The following is a 17,525-nucleotide window of genomic DNA, read 5'->3' on the forward strand; positions in this document are numbered from 1 at the left end:
AAAATTAAATCTGCAAAATACTCACCATGCTTCTTTTTAAATTCTTTGGGGTGTCTACTTTCCAAAAAGGGGTCATTTGGGGGGGGGTTTGGTGCTATCCTGGCATGTCTGGGCCTTCGAAACTGTGATAGGTAGTGAGGAAGTGTAATGAGGAAGTTACGTACCTTCAGGCTGTCAAAGTGGTCATTGGATTTCAGGCTCCTGTATGTGGCTAGGCTACCAAAAAGTCTCACACATGTGGTATCCCCATACTCGGTAGAAGTAGCAGAATGTATTTTTGGGTGTAATTCCACATATGCCCATGGCTTGTGTAAGAAATATATAATTTAATTGACAACTTTGTGTAAAAAAAAAAAATAATGTTTTTGTGATATTCCAAAAACTTTTGGAAAAAATAAATCTTCCATGGACTCAAAATGCCTCTCAGCAGATAGCTTAAGGTGTCTACTTTCCGAAAAGGGATCATTTGGGGGTGTTTGTACTGTCCTGGTATTATAGCAACTCAAGAAATGTGATGGTCAGTCAGAAAGTAAAATTCCATTATCTATAGTTTGTAGACGCTATAACTTTCACACAAAGCAATAAATATACACTTACTGGGATTTTTTTTAACAAAGATGTGTAGCAGAATACATTTTGGCCTAAATTTATGACTAACTTTGAGTTTACTATATATTTTTTATAGCCAAAAGTAAAAAATATTGTTTTTTTTTTTTTTTTGGGGGTTTTTTTGTTTATAGCACGAAAAATAAAAAGCGCACAGATGACCAAATAACACTGAAAAAAGCTATATTTGTGTGAAAAAAGACATAAATTAAAATTATGTACTGTATTGCATGACCGCTAAATTGTCAGTTAAACTAGCGCAGCGCTGTATAGCACAAACCGGCGTAAATTTCAGTATAAACCATAGTTTGTAGACGCTATAACTTTCACCTAAAGCAATCAATATACACTTATTGGGATTTTTTTTACCAAAGATGTTTAGTAAAATACATTTTGGCCTAAATTTATGACTAACTTTGACTTTACTATATATTTTTTAAAGCCGAAAGTAAAAAATATAATTTTTTTTCAAAATTTTCGATCTTTTTTTGTTTATAGCACAAACAATAAAAAGCAAAAGGTAATAAAATACCACCAAAAAAAAACTCTATTTGTGTAAAAAAAAGGACATAAATTATGTTTAGATACAGCACTGCATGACCGCGCAATTACCAGTTGAAATAGTGCAGCGCCGAATAGCAAAAAAAGGCCTGGTCAATAAGGGGGGTAAATCTTCAGGACAGCAAGTGTTTAAGTCCATATGACAGGTTGTGTTGTCCTCCAGCAGCCAATATAGCCACACTGGAATGCAATCCAGCGCTAGGACCGGAATCAGAAGTGAAGTCTGGACTTACTGACATGAAAGCATGATGGGTGGTAACATGTTTCGGAGCCCACAATCACTGTTTTGTTTAACCATGACTTAAAGCCGAGCTCCACCCAAAAGGGGAAGTTCCGCTTTAAGCCTTTGACCCCCGCTTCCCATTAAGGATTGGCACCTTTGGGGAGCGGGTACCTGAATTTGACAGGTACCCCCTCCAACTTCTGCTGCAGTCATCTAGGCCAGGGTTTCTCAACTAGGGTTCGTCCAGAGGTTGCCAGGGGTTCCTTCAGTAATGAGCAGTTTTTGCCTCCTAGATAAGTTCCCTCTGACACCATTCATTTTTTTAGAAATCTGTAAGGGGGTAATTCTTCCCAATGACCACCAATGTAAGGGACATTCTTCCCACTGACCACCAATGTAAGGGGCATTCTTCCCACTGACCCCCAATGTAAGGGACATTCTTCCCACTGATCACCAATGTAAGGGACATTCTTCCCACTGACCCTTAATGTAAGGGACATTCTTCCCACTGACCCCCAATGTAAGGGACATTCTTCCCACTGATCACCAATGTAAGGGACATTCTTCTCACTGACCACTAACATAAGGAGCATCCTTCCCACTGACCACCAATGTAAGGGACAGTCTTCCCACTGACCACCAATGTAAGGGACATTCTTCCCACTGAAAACCAATGTAAGGGACAGTCTTCCCACTGACCACCAATGTAAGGGACATTCTTCCCACTGACTCCCAATGTAAGGGACATTCTTCCCACTGATCAACAACGTAAGGGACATTCTTCCCATTGACCCCCAATGTAAGGGACATTCTTCCCACTGACCTCCAATGTAAGGGACATTCTTCCCACTGACCACCAATGTAAGGGACATTCTTCCCACTGACCCCCAATGTAAGGGACATTCTTCCCACTGACCTCCAATGTAAGGGACATTCTTCCCACTGACCACCAATGTAAGGGACATTCTTCCCACTGACCCCCAATGTAAGGGACATTCTTCCCACTGATCAACAACGTAAGGGACATTCTTCCCATTGACCCCCAATGTAAGGGACATTCTTCCCACTGATCACCAACGTAAGGGACATTCTTCCCACTGATCACCCATGTAAGGGACATTCTTCCCACTGACCACCAATGTAAGGGACATTCTTCCCACTGATCACCAACGTAAGGGACATTCTTCCCACTGATCACCAACGTAAGGGACATTCTTCCCACTGACCCCCAATGTAAGGGGCATTCTTCCCACTGACCCCCAATGTAAGGGACATTCTTCCCACTGATCACCAATGTAAGGGACATTCTTCCCACTGACCACCAATGTAAGGGACATTCTTCCCACTGACCCCCAATGTAAGGGACATTCTTCCCACTGATCCCCCAATGTAAGGGACATTCTTCCCACTGACCCCCAATGTAAGGGACATTCTTCTCACTGACCACTAACATAAGGAGCATCCTTCCCACAGACCACCAATGTAAGGGACGTTCTTCCCACTGACTACCAATGTAAGGGACATTCTTCCCACTGAAAACCAATGTAAGGGACAGTCTTCCCACTGACCACCAATGTAAGGGACATTCTTCCCACTGACCCCCAATGTAAGGGACATTCTTCCCACTGACCTCCAATGTAAGGGACATTCTTCCCACTGACCACCAATGTAAGAGACATTCTTCCCACTGACCTCCAATGTAAGGGACATTCTTCCCACTGACCCCCAATGTAAGGGACATTCTTCCCACTGACCCCCAATGTAAGGGACATTCTTCCCACTGACCCCCAATGTAAGGGACATTCTTCCCACTGACCCCCAATGTAAGGGACATTCTTCCCACTGACCCCCAATGTAAGGGACATTCTTCCCACTGACCACCAACGTAAGGGACATTCTTCCCACTGATCACCAACGTAAGGGACATTCTTCCCACTGACCTCCAATGTAAGGGACACTCTTCCCACTGACCACCAATGTAAGGGACATTCTTCCCACTGACCCCCAATGTAAGGGACATTCTTCCCACTGACCACCAATGTAGGGAGCATTCTTCCTACTGATCACCAATGTAAGGGACATTCTTCCCACTGACCACCAATGTAAGGGACATTCTTCCCACTGATCACCAATGTAAGGGACATTCTTCCGACTGACCACCAATGTAGGGAGCATTCTTCCCACTGACCACCAATGTAAGGGACATTCTTCCCACTGATCCCCAATGTAAGGGACATTCTTCCCACTGACCACCAATGTAAGGGACATTCTTCCCACTGATCACCATTGTAAGGGACATTCTTCCCACTGATCACCAATGTAAGAGACATTCTTCCCACTGATCACCAATGTAAGGGACATTCTTCCCTCTGACCCCCAATGTAAGTGACATTCTTGCCACTGACCCCCAATGTTAGGGACATTCTTCCCACTAACCTCCAATGTAAGGGACATTCTTCCCACTGACCACCAATGTAAGGGACATTCTTCCCACTGACCCCCAATGTAAGGGACATTCTTCCCTCTGATCACCAATGTAAGGGACATTCTTCCCACTGACCCCCAATGTAAGGGACATTCTTCCCACTGACCACCAATGTAAGGGACATTCTTCCCACTGACCCCCAATGTAAGGGACATTCTTCCCACTGACCACCAATGTAAGGGACATTCTTCCCACTGACCACCAATGTAAGGGACATTCTTCCCACTGACCACCAATGTAAGGGACATTCTTCCCACTGACCACCAATGTAAGGGACATTCTTCCCACTGATCACCAATGTAAGGGACATTCTTCCCACTGACCACCAATGTAAGGGACATTCTTCCCACTGACCTCCAATGTAAGGGACATTCTTCCCACTGACCCCCAATGTAAGGGACATTCTTCCCACTGACCCCCAATGTAAGGGACATTCTTCCCTCTGATCACCAATGTAAGGAGCATTCTTACATCTGACTATCACACTGATGTATCATGAATTGTAGATAAAGTCATTTTTAGCAGGGGTTCCCTGAGACTGGAAAGTTATGTCAAGGATTCCTCATTGAAAAGATTGAGAAAGGCTGGCCTAGATAATCGGAAGTGGAAATTGTTCTCCCCGTAGTCTTCTGGGGCACATGACAGGCCCCAGAAGACTACGGGGCCATTCGCAAAGTGCGTCACTTATTAATGACCTCTGAACTCTGCGTCACTTACTACTGACCTCTGAAATCTACGTCACTTATTACTGACCTCTGAACTCTGCGTCACTTACTACTCACCTCTGAACTCTGAGTCACCTACTACTGACCTCTGAACTCTGCGTCACCTGCTACTGACCTCTGAACTCTGCGTCACCTACTACTGACCTCTGAACTCTGCGTCACTTGCTACTGACCTCTGAACTCTGCGTCCCTTTCTACTGACCTGTGAACTCTGCGTCACTTGCTACTGACCTCTGAACTCTGCGTCACTTGCTACTGACCTGTGAACTCTGCGTCACTTGCTACTGACCTCTGAACTCTGCGTCACTTGCTACTGACCTCTGAACTCTGCGTCACTTGCTACTGACCTCTGAACTCTGCGTCACCTACTACTGACCTCTGAACTCTGCGTCACTTACTACTGACCTCTGAACTCTGCGTCACTTACTACTGACCTCTGAACTCTGCGTCACTTACTACTGACCTCTGAACTCTGCGTCACTTGCTACTGACCTCTGAACTCTGCGTCCCTTTCTACTGACCTGTGAACTCTGCGTCACTTGCTACTGACCTCTGAACTCTGCGTCACTTGCTACTGACCTGTGAACTCTGCGTCACTTGCTACTGACCTCTGAACTCTGCGTCACCTGCTACTGACCTCTGAACTCTGCGTCACTTGCTACTGACCTCTGCACTCTGCGTCACCTACTACTGACCTCTGAACTCTGCGTCACTTACTACTGACCTCTGAACTCTGAGTCACTTGCTACTGACCTCTGAACTCTGCGTCACCTACTACTGACCTCTGAACTCTGCGTCACTTACTACTGACCTCTGAACTCTGAGTCACTTACTACTGACCTCTGAACTCTGAGTCACTTACTACTGACCTCTGAACTCTGCGTCACTTACTACTGACCTCTGAACTCTGAGTCACCTACTACTGACCTCTGAACTCTGCGTCACTTACTACTGACCTCTGAACTCTGCGTCACTTGCTACTGACCTCTGAACTCTGCGTCACTTGCTACTGACCTCTGAACTCTGCGTCCCTTTCTACTGACCTGTGAACTCTGCGTCACTTGCTACTGACCTGTGAACTCTGCGTCACTTGCTACTGACCTCTGAACTCTGCGTCACTTGCTACTGACCTCTGAACTCTGAGTCACTTGCTACTGACCTCTGAACTCTGAGTCACTTGCTACTGACCTCTGAACTCTGCGTCACCTACTACTGACCTCTGAACTCTGCGTCACTTACTACTGACCTCTGAACTCTGAGTCACTTACTACTGACCTCTGAACTCTGAGTCACCTACTACTGACCTCTGAACTCTGCGTCACCTACTACTGACCTCTGAACTCTGAGTCACCTACTACTGACCTCTGAACTCTGCGTCACTTACTACTGACCTCTGAACTCTGCGTCACCTACTACTGACCTCTGAACTCTGCGTCACTTACTACTGACCTCTGAACTCTGAGTCACCTACTACTGACCTCTGAACTCTGCGTCACTTACTACTGACCTCTGAACTCTGCGTCACTTACTACTGACCTCTGAACTCTGCGTCACCTACTACTGACCTCTGAACTCTGCGTCACTTACTACTGACCTCTGAACTCTGCGTCACCTACTACTGACCTCTGAACTCTGCGTCACTTGCTACTGACCTCTGAACTCTGCGTCACTTGCTACTGACCTCTGCACTCTGCGTCACCTACTACTGACCTCTGAACTCTGCGTCACTTACTACTGACCTCTGAACTCTGAGTCACTTGCTACTGACCTCTGAACTCTGCGTCACTTGCTACTGACCTCTGAACTCTGCCTTTGACTCCTAATGACACAATTAAAATATAATCTGCGAATCAGACTGTATATGAACACTTTATATAGTGAAGTATTTGTTCTGTGATCATGGATCTCCAGTTGTCTCAATGGTCAGAATGTAATAAAAGGGAGAAAACTGTACCTGTATGTTCTTCCATCTACAATCGGTGCAACAAAATTATCGGGCTTTTCCTCAGACTATGGGAAGGGAAATAAAGCTGATTATAAATAAGTGCATATAGCCTAGTACTGAGGAAGCATGTAGTACACACATATGACAAAGCTGATTTTCTGAGCACAAAAGGCAGCCATCACACACACATACTGTATGTTCGGGGAGTCACTAGTGTCGGGCACCCAGGGCCACATCTCCTGATGCATCTTTGAACCTTAAACCCCCTCCACTGCTGCAGCCTACCCTAGGCTCCTTCTCAGGGAGGAATATCGGTGCTAAAAGAGAAGATGAAGGGAGTATTAATGCTAAGAGGGAAGATAGGGGGGAGTATTGGTGCTAAGAGAGAAGATAGGGGGGAGTATTGGTGCTAAGAGGGAAGATAGGGGGGAGTATTGGTGCTAAGAGGGAAGATAGGGGGGAGTATTGGTGCTAAGAGGGAAGATAGGGAGGGAGTATTGGTGCTAAGAGGGAAGATAGGGGGGAGTATTGGTGCTAAGAGGGAAGATAGGGGGGAATATTGGTGCTAAGAGGGAAGATAGGGGGGAGTATTGGTGCTAAGAGGGAAGATAGGGGGGAGTATTGGTGCTAAGAGGGAAGATGGGGGGAGTATTGGTGCTAAGAGGGAAGATAGGGGGGAGTATTGCTGCTAAGAGGGAAGATAGGGGGGAGTATTGGTGCTAAGAGGGAAGATAGGGAGGGAGTATTGGTGCTAAGAGGGAAGATAGGGGGGAGTATTGGTGCTAAGAGGGAAGATGGGGGGAGTATTGGTGCTAAGAGGGAAGATGGGGGGAGTATTGGTGCTAAGAGGGAAGATAGGGGGGAGTATTGGTGCTAAGAGGGAAGATAGGGGGGAGTATTGGTGCTAAGAGGGAAGATAGGAGGGAGTATTGGTGCTAAGAGGGAAGATGGGGGGAGTATTGGTGCTAAGAGGGAAGATAGGGGGGAGTATTGGTGCTAAGAGGGAAGATGGGGGGAGTATTGGTGCTAAGAGGGAAGATGGGGGGAGTATTGGCGCTAAGAGAGCATATTGAGCTCCGGTTTTACCACCCCTTGACCTCCAGTGTGAACACTGACATGACACAGCTCACAGCTGTATATATACTGGAGTTGCTGCCAAAATTTACCAGCATGTGGCATTCGGCAGGCAGTACCCCGCTGAATTCAACTAGTGCAAGTCTGTGGGGCCGCAGCACAACAATGTGCAATGTACATAATTGTGGTGCAGAAGTGCTGCATTTATGGGGTTAAAGCAGGAGGTGAGGTCAGGGGTGTATTTAGCTTCTGTGCTGCCCTAGGCAACACAAAAATATTCTGCCCCACGGACACGGACCAACACAACCCCCCCTTCCCCCTGCTGTGGAGAGAGCCTGATATTGACCAACAACACCTCTGCCCCCCACCTGGGAGAGCCTTCCACACTCATCTTCACAGCTGCGGACATCCCCGGGAACGGGAGTCAGGCTCTACATAGACCATCAAGCAGTCCACAGCCTCTTATGGATCCCACCTGGTCCCCATGGCTTGTGTGTCCCTTCTTTCATCCCTTTTTCTGAGGGGAGGTGCTGCCCCTCTGAAAAATGCTGCCCTAGACAAGTGCCTTGTTTGCCTTGTGGTAAATACACCCCTGGGCGAGGAGGTGACATAACACCTTCTTACCACCTGTCAAATGCGTTCTGAAGAGCAAGCCACATGTGGACAAGCCCTAAGAGAGGGGATTTAGGGGAGAGAATTTCTGGCAAGTGGGTGATGGGGGGGGGATCTAGAGAAAGAAGATTTCTACTGGAGGGGGCATGAAACTTGGAGCAGAAGGAATTTGTGCTAGGAGGAGGAATTTGGGGGACAGGGGATGATTTGTGCTAAAAGAGGGTCATTTAGTGCTGGGGAGGTGAAATTTGGGGGGGGGGGGGGATTTGTGCTAAGACTGGGGATTGGGAGAGGATGGAAGATTAGCGCTGGCAGGGGGGATTGGTGGAGGAGCCCACATGGAAGAATAATGTATTTGAATTGCTACAATTTTGTCCATATTCAATATATTTCAAAATATATTTCAATATATATATATATACACAGTTGTGTTGAAAATAATATCAGTCAGACATCACTAACCGGATCAATCTCTGTTTTTGGTGGAAATGATATTTCTACATGGCAAATAATTTCCTAGCAGGTGTAGTAGAGTCATAGAAATCCAACAGACCCAACAGTCATGACATGCATGCTGCTGATTCTGTGTCATTGAATCACTCATTGAAAGGGGCGTGTTCACAATAATAGCCGTGTGGAGTTCTATTAGTGAGGTCATTCATTCTTTGAAAAACAGGTGGCAATGATTGCCCTTATTTAAGGAAGGAAGGCAGCAAATGTTGGACATGCTGGTTACAGGGCATTTCTCTCTGAAATTCTGAGGAAAATGGGTCGTTCCAGACATTGTTCAGAAGAACAGCGTACCTTGATTAAAAAGTTGATTGGAGAGGGGAAAACATATAAAGAAGTGCAGAAAATGATCGGCTGCTCAGCTAAAATGATGGCAAATGCTTTAAAATGGCAACCAAAACCTGAAAGACGTGGAAGAAAGCGAAAAACTACCATTGGAATGGATAGAAGAATAGCCAAAATGGGGCGGACTCAGCCAACAATCAGCTCCAGGAAGATGAAAGAAGGTGTGACGTTCCCTGTGAGGACTGTTACAATTAGAAGACACCGATGTGAAGCCAAGCTATCTGCAAGAAGTCCCCGCAAAGTCCCACTGTTGGGAAAAAGACATGTGCTGAAGAGGTTACAATCTGCCAAAGAGCACATTGACCGGCCTAAAGAGAAATGGAGGAACATTTTGTGGACTGATGAAAGTAAGATTGTTCTTTTTGGGTCTAGTGGGCGGAGACAGTTTGTCAGACGACCCCCAAACACTGAATTCCATCCACAGTACACTGTGAAGACCGTGAAGCATGGTGGTGCAAGCATCATGATATGGGGATGTTTCTCATACTACGGTGTTGGGCCTATTTATCGCATACCAGGGATCATGGATCAGTTTGAATCCATCAGAATACTTGAAGAGGTCATGCTGCCTTATGCTGAAGAGGAAATGCCCTTGAAATGGGTGTTCCAACAAGACAACGACCCCAAACACACCAGTAAAGGTGCAACATCTTGGTTCCAGACCAACAAGATGGACGTTATGGAGTGGCCAGCCCAATCCCCGGATCTTCATCCAATAGAAAACTTGTGGGGTGACATCAAAAATGCCGTTTCTGAGGCCAAACCAAGAAATAGAGAAGAACTGTGGAATGTGGTCCAATCATCCTGGGCTGGAATACCTGATCACAGGGGCCAGAAGTTGGGGGACTCCATGCAACACAGATGTACAGCAGTTCTCAGAAACAGTGCGACTACAACCAAATATTCATGAAGTCATTCAAAGGAAAGCAAAATCTTCAAACATTTCTCAGTTTATATAGTGAATGTTGGAGTTTGTAAAGAAGAATACAAACACGGCCATTTTTTTGAACCGTCTAATATTCACTTTTCTTCCATTTTTTTTAGAGGAACAACACAAATTTGATGTATTTTTCTTCATGTTGTGATTTGGAATAGAATGTGTCGTGTTCCCAATGCATTTGTGTGGATGGAAATAAAAGGATTAGAAGGATTTTCAGCTTTAGTCACTTTTTTCAACACACTGCTATTATTTTGAACACAACTGTATATGTATATATATATATATATATATATATATATATATATACACACACACACACTACATGTTGAAAAGTGTTGTTATTACAAAATATATATAAAATATTTAAAAAAATGCATTTCAAATATACTGTATGTCTTTAAAAATACAGATCTACATTTTTGGAATGCATTTACAAATATATGTAAATATATATTTTTTAAATATATTCTTCAGATTTTTTTTAACATATAAAACAGTAATTTTAACATATATTTTTTATATATATATTTGTAAATGCATTCCAAAAATGTAGATCTGTATTTTTAAAGACATACAGTATATTTGAAATGCATTTTTAAAAATATTTTTCATATATTTTGTAATAAAAACGTATTTCAACATGCAGTAGATACACACACACATATATATATATATATATATATAAATATATATATATATATATATAAATATATTTTGAAATATTTTGAATACGGCCAAAATTGTAGCATTTCTAATATATGCCAATATATTTGGGAAGAATATTCTTAAAATATACTTCAAATATATTTTTCTTCCATATGGGAGGGGCTGTCACAGTCAGGGATCAGGCGCGGAGGCCAGTGGCCGTAGCAGTAGAGGTTCATGAGCAATCAGCTGGAAATACATACGCAAGTTCACCTAATGGATGATGTGGGATCTAAGCACAAGCTGGTCTTCACCAGAGCTCCTGATGATGAAGATGGGTTTTGCTGCATGCTAGTACCAGGTAGCGGCTGTAACGGAACCGACCCAGACTGCTCTTGAGTACTTCCATTATAATACCGCTTCCCCGTCTGAACACCAACCACAGCCGACCATACAAGACTAGATGACACCAATCTTGAAGTAAACCAGGAGGTAGACTAGTTTATTTGAACACAGATACAAGATACTGTATATACACTGGTATTCAAACTTCACACCAGCAGACAGTCCCATCAGGAGGGAGGGTTGCTGGAGACACCCCCCCCCATCAAGCCAATACACACAAACACATACATCCCATAATAGTTTGCTCCCAAGTCAGACAAACAATAGAACAATGGGATGCAACCACATGGCATTAAACAATCAACAACCCCCCACCCCAATATTAGAACAGATCACCCTGTACCCCTAACAGGCACAGGGTGACTTACACATAAGAGGGATATGGGGAGCTGGGACAGGGGTCTCCCCACCTCTCCAAAGTGAGCTGGGTTCCATGGGCCCCCCCACCCAAAGTGACTCCCGTCACAGTGGCCCTCTGGATTGCACAACAGGAAAAGAGCAAGCGGGGCTCAGGTAACAAATGAAGCAGATAAGGAACAAGCAGAAGCGTAATCCATGAACAAGCCAAAACGTGACTTAGATGGGATCAGATGGAAGGGTAGTCTGTGAACAAGCTAAGGGTTGATAATAAGTGGTAGTGAAGGTATGGATGGTGGCAGGTATGCAAGGAGCAACATATCAGCTGGAAGGAGCACAACATGGCAAATAGGAAGTGCAGAGACATTTCTTAAATAGGAAGTCGATGGGAGGAGCAAGGAATTCAAGGTTCACTAGAACAAGAGACACGGCAAGGTTGTCCAAAAGATCAGGCAGGGACCTGTCTGGCATCTCAGGAGGCTCAGCAAGAAACACCTACAGCCAGACACCACAAAGGTCCCAGAATCACATCCAGGTCCTGAGAAGGGGATTTGGGGGAGAAGATCTGTGCTAGGAGGGTAATGGGGGGTATTTTTGTTAAAAGTAAAGATCTGGGAGAAGAAGATTCATGCCGGGCAGGTGGAATTTGAGGCTTGGGAGATGACTAGGGGAGCGGAGATGGATGTGGAGAAAAGGGGGATGATAAGAGAGGGTAGTTGATTTGCGCTCGGGAGGTGGAATCTAAGATGGGGGGGGGGGGGGGAATTTGAGCTAGGAGTGTGAAGCTGGGGGGGGGGGGCAGATTTTTTCTAAGATGGGAGATTTGGGGAAGGAATTGTGCTGGGAAAGGTGCTTGCATACTGCCCACTGTCATACCTCTACACTCCTCTCCTGTACATACAGATCACTGTCATACCTCCGTACTCCTCTCCTGTACGTACCGATCACTGTCATACCTCCGTACTCCTCTCCTGTACATACCGATCACTGTCATACCTCCCCCACTCCTCTCCTGTACATACCGATCACTGTCATACCCCCCACACTCCTCTCCTGTACATACCGATCACTGTCATACCTCCCCCACTCCTCTCCTGTACATACCAATCACTGTCATACCCCCCACACTCCTCTCCTGTACATACCGATCACTGTCATACCTCCGTACTCCTCTCCTGTACATACCGATCACTGTCATACCTCCCACACTCCTCTCCTGTACATACCGATCACTGTCATACGTCCGTACTCCTCTCCTGTACATACCCATCACTGTCATACGTCCGTACTCCACTCCTGTACATACCGATCACTGTCATACGTCCGTACTCCTCTCCTGTACATACCGATCACTGTCATACCTCCACACTCCTCTCCTGTACATACCGATCACTGTCATACCTCCCACACTCCTCTCCTGTACATACCGATCACTGTCATACGTCCGTACTCCTCTCCTGTACATACCGATCACTGTCATACGTCCACACTCCTCTCCTGTACATACCGATCACTGTCATACGTCCGTACTCCTCTCCTGTACATACCGATCACTGTCATACCTCCCACACTCCTCTCCTGTACATACCCATCACTGTCATACCTCCACACTCCTCTCCTGTACATACCGATCACTGTCATACCCCCCACACTCCTCTCCTGTACATACCCATCACTGTCATACCTCCACACTCCTCTCCTGTACATACCCATCACTGTCATACCTCCGTACTCCTCTCCTGTACATACCGATCACTGTCATACCTCCGTACTCCTCTCCTGTACATACAGATCACTGTCATACGTCCGTACTCCTCTCCTGTACATACCGATCACTGTCATACCTCCCACACTCCTCTCCTGTACATACTCATCACTGTCATACCTCCGTACTCCTCTCCTGTACATACCGATCACTGTCATACCTCCACACTCCTCTCCTGTACATACCGATCACTGTTATACCCCCCACACTCCTCTCCTGTACATACCGATCACTGTCATACCTCCACACTCCTCTCCTGTACATACCGATCACTGTCATACCTCCACACTCCTCTCCTGTACATACCGATCACTGTCATACCTCCACACTCCTCTCCTGTACATACCGATCACTGTCATACCTCCACACTCCTCTCCTGTACATACCGATCACTGTTATACCCCCCACACTCCTCTCCTGTACATACCGATCACTGTTATACCCCCCACACTCCTCTCCTGTACATACCGATCACTGTCATACCTCCACACTCCTCTCCTGTACATACCAATCACCGTCATACCCCCACACTCCTCTCCTGTACATACCGATCACTGTCATACACCCCACACTCCTCTCCTGTACATACCGATCACCGTCATACCTCCACACTCCTCTCCTGTACATACCGATCACTGTCATACCTCCCACACTCCTCTCCTGTACATACCGATCACTGTCATACCTCCGTACTCCTCTCCTGTACATACCGATCACTGTCATACCTCCCCCACTCCTCTCCTGTACATACCGATCACTGTCATACCTCCACACTCCTCTCCTGTACATACCGATCACTGTCATACCTCCACACTCCTCTCCTGTACATACCGATCACTGTCATACCTCCACACTCCTCTCCTATACGTACCGATCACTGTCATACCCTCCACACTCCTCTCCTGTACGTACCGATCACTGTCACACCCTCCACACTCCTCTCCTGTACGTACCGATCACTGTCATACCTCCCACACTCCTCTCCTGTACATACCGATCACTGTCATACCTCCCACACTCTTCTCCTGTACATACGGATCACTGTCATACCTCCACACTCCTCTCCTGTACATACCGATCACTGTCATACCTCCACACTCCTCTCCTGTACATACCGATCACTGTCACACCTCCACACTCCTCTCCTGTACATACCGATCACTGTCACACCTCCACACTCCTCTCCTGTACATACCGATCACTGTCATACCCTCCACACTCCTCTCCTGTACATACCGATCACTGTCATACCCCCCACACTCTTCTCCTGTACATACCGATCACTGTCATACCTCCACACTCCTCTCCTGTACATACCGATCACTGTCATACCTCCACACTCCTCTCCTGTACATACCGATCACTGTCATACCTCCACACTCCTCTCCTGTACATACCGATCACTGTCATACCTCCACACTCCTCTCCTGTACATACCGATCACTGTCATACCTCCACACTCCTCTCCTGTACATACCGATCACTGTCATACCTCCACACTCCTCTCCTGTACATACCGATCACTGTCATACCTCCGTACTCCTCTCCTGTACATACCGATCACTGTCATACCTCCACACTCCTCTCCTGTACATACCGATCACTGTCATACCTCCACACTCCTCTCCTGTACATACCGATCACTGTCATACCCCCCCACTCCTCTCCTGTACATACCGATCACTGTCATACCCCCCACACTCCTCTCCTGTACATACCGATCACTGTCATACCCCCCCCCCCCACACTCCTCTCCTGTACATACCGATCACTGTCATACCCCCACACTCCTCTCCTGTACATACAGATCACTGTCATACCTCCACACTCCTCTCCTGTACATACCGATCACTGTCATACCTCCACACTCCTCTCCTGTACATACCGATCACTGTCATACCCCCCCACTCCTCTCCTGTACATACCGATCACTGTCATACCTCCACACTCCTCTCCTGTACATACCGATCACTGTCATACCCCCCCCCACACTCCTCTCCTGTACATACCGATCACTGTCATACCCCCCCACACTCATCTCCTTTACATACCGACCACTGTCATACCCCCCCACACTCCTCTCCTGTACATACCGATCACTGTCATACCTCCACACTCCTCTCCTGTACATACCGATCACTGTCATACCCCCCCCCACACTCCTCTCCTGTACATACCGATCACTGTCATACCCCCCCACACTCATCTCCTTTACATACCGACCACTGTCATACCCCCCCACACTCCTCTCCTGTACATACCGATCACTGTCATACCCCCCACACTCCTCTCCTGTACATACCGATCACTGTCATACCTCCCACACTCCTCTCCTGTACATACCGATCACTGTCATACCTCCACACTCCTCTCCTATACATACCGATCACTGTCATACCTCCACACTCATCTCCTGTACATACCGATCACTGTCATACCTCCACACTCCTCTCCTGTACATACCGATCACTGTCATACCCCCCACACTCCTCTCCTGTACATACCCATCACTGTCATACCCCCTACACTCCTCTCCTGTACACACCGATCACTGTCATACCTCCACACTCCTCTCCTGTACATACCGATCACTGTCATACCTCCACACTCCTCTCCTGTACATACCGATCACTATCATACCTCCACACTCCTCTTCTGTACATACCGATCACTATCATACCTCCACACTCCTCTTCTGTACATACAGATCACTGTCATACCTCCACACTCCTCTCCTGTACATACCGATCACTATCATACCTCCACACTCCTCTCCTGTAAATGCTACTTATTGTCATGCCAACTGTACTCTTCACCTGCATGTACTGCTTATTACAACACTAGTTTTTCATTTATAAAGAGGGAATAGGTGAGCGCACTATAAAATCACATCAAATCCAAAAGCTGCTAGCATAAAATGATAGAACCCCTAATTCCTCCAAACAAAATGATAGAAAAAGTATGCAGCGCTTATCAAAAATAAAAGGGCTAACTAAAATCCAGTAACAAAATAAATAGTGAATGGATAAACGATAATATCAAACGATACACACGAAAATGATAATATAGAACTGAAAATATTGCACTAATAGAATATATAAATTGTACTATAAATATATGATCATATAAAAAAATAAAATACATAAAGTGCCAACAACGAAACAATCCAGTAATGTTATGGCTGGATAAACTGTGAACAGTGAGCAAAAATAAGTACACTAAATAGTGCACCTAAAGGTGTATCTGCATATAAATCGATAAAGCTCATAAAGTGCTACAATAGTGCTCAGTAGTCTGTAATCGAGTACAATCGTGACTGGATGAGAATCAGAACGATTTCAAACTTCAAACCCAATAGTGATATGGTGGTTGGGATTAAGGGTGACTCCAGTGCCCGTGACATCAGGTGGTGAACAATTAATATGTGCTTGCTCTTACCAGAAGCGCAAGTCACATGCGCATGAAGTATTAATTTCCAAGCAACACCCTGGTGGTCATCATGGATCTGGTCAGGACAGAAGGGGGCTCCATTGGCACACTCATATAACAGGGGAGTCATTCCACACGCGTTTCGTACGTTTTCGAATGCCATCCCTTCGAAAACGCGCTGTCGCACAAAACGCGTCAGTGAGGAGCCTTGCCGTGCTGACGTCACGCCGCCGAGGCCGCATGTTGGTCCGGCGGCCATCTTGATTATTCATGTAAGCTGGATTTCTGTTTGCTTCTGTTTTTACCTGGAATACTTGACCCAAATAAAGAATTACTTCACTATATGATTCCTGTCTGATGGCCTGGTTTACTGAGCCATTTTAAGGAGGAAGATTGACATCCATTAGAGCCGTGGTTGAGCTGAATTCGGGTTTTAAGGAGCAGTTCCTTCCCCATCCCCTGTGCTGGATTGGTTTGTTGGACGTGTGTGGAGTGATTCCCCTATGAGTGTGCCAATGGAGCCCCCTTCTGTCCTGACCAGATCCATGATGACCACCAGGGTGTCGCTTGGAAATTAATACTTCATGCGCATATGACTTGCGCTTCTGGAAAGAGCAAGCACATATTAATTGTTCACCACCTGATGTCACAGGCACTGGAGTCATCCTTAATCCCAACCACCATATCACTATTGGGTTTGAAGTTTGAAATCGTTCTGATTCTCATCCAGTCACGATTGTACTCGATTACAGACTACTGAACACTATTGTAGCACTTTATGAGCTTTATCGATTTATATGCAGATACACCTTTAGGTGCACTATTTAGTGTACTTATTTTTGCTCACTGTTCACAGTTTATCCAGCCATAACATTACTGGATTGTTTCCTTGTTGGCA

At 45.8% G+C, this 17,525-nt stretch overlaps 1 protein-coding gene across 1 annotated transcript in view; it reads right to left on the reverse strand.

Annotated features, from left to right (window-relative positions):
- LOC149459445 (NACHT, LRR and PYD domains-containing protein 1b allele 3-like) overlaps positions 1-17,525 on the reverse strand; it is a 90,350-nt gene that overhangs the window by 56,277 nt on the left and 16,548 nt on the right. The window contains exon 3 of the mRNA XM_089681098.1: positions 6,555-6,610. Within this exon, the coding sequence (XP_089537224.1) occupies positions 6,555-6,610 (56 nt within the window). The remainder of the gene's footprint in view (positions 1-6,554; positions 6,611-17,525) is intronic.

This window comes from Staurois parvus, unplaced genomic scaffold (genome assembly GCF_062004578.1).
Source record: "Staurois parvus isolate SC_StPar_1 unplaced genomic scaffold, SC_StPar_1.0 ptg000260l, whole genome shotgun sequence".
Taxonomy (NCBI): Eukaryota; Metazoa; Chordata; class Amphibia; order Anura; family Ranidae; genus Staurois; species Staurois parvus.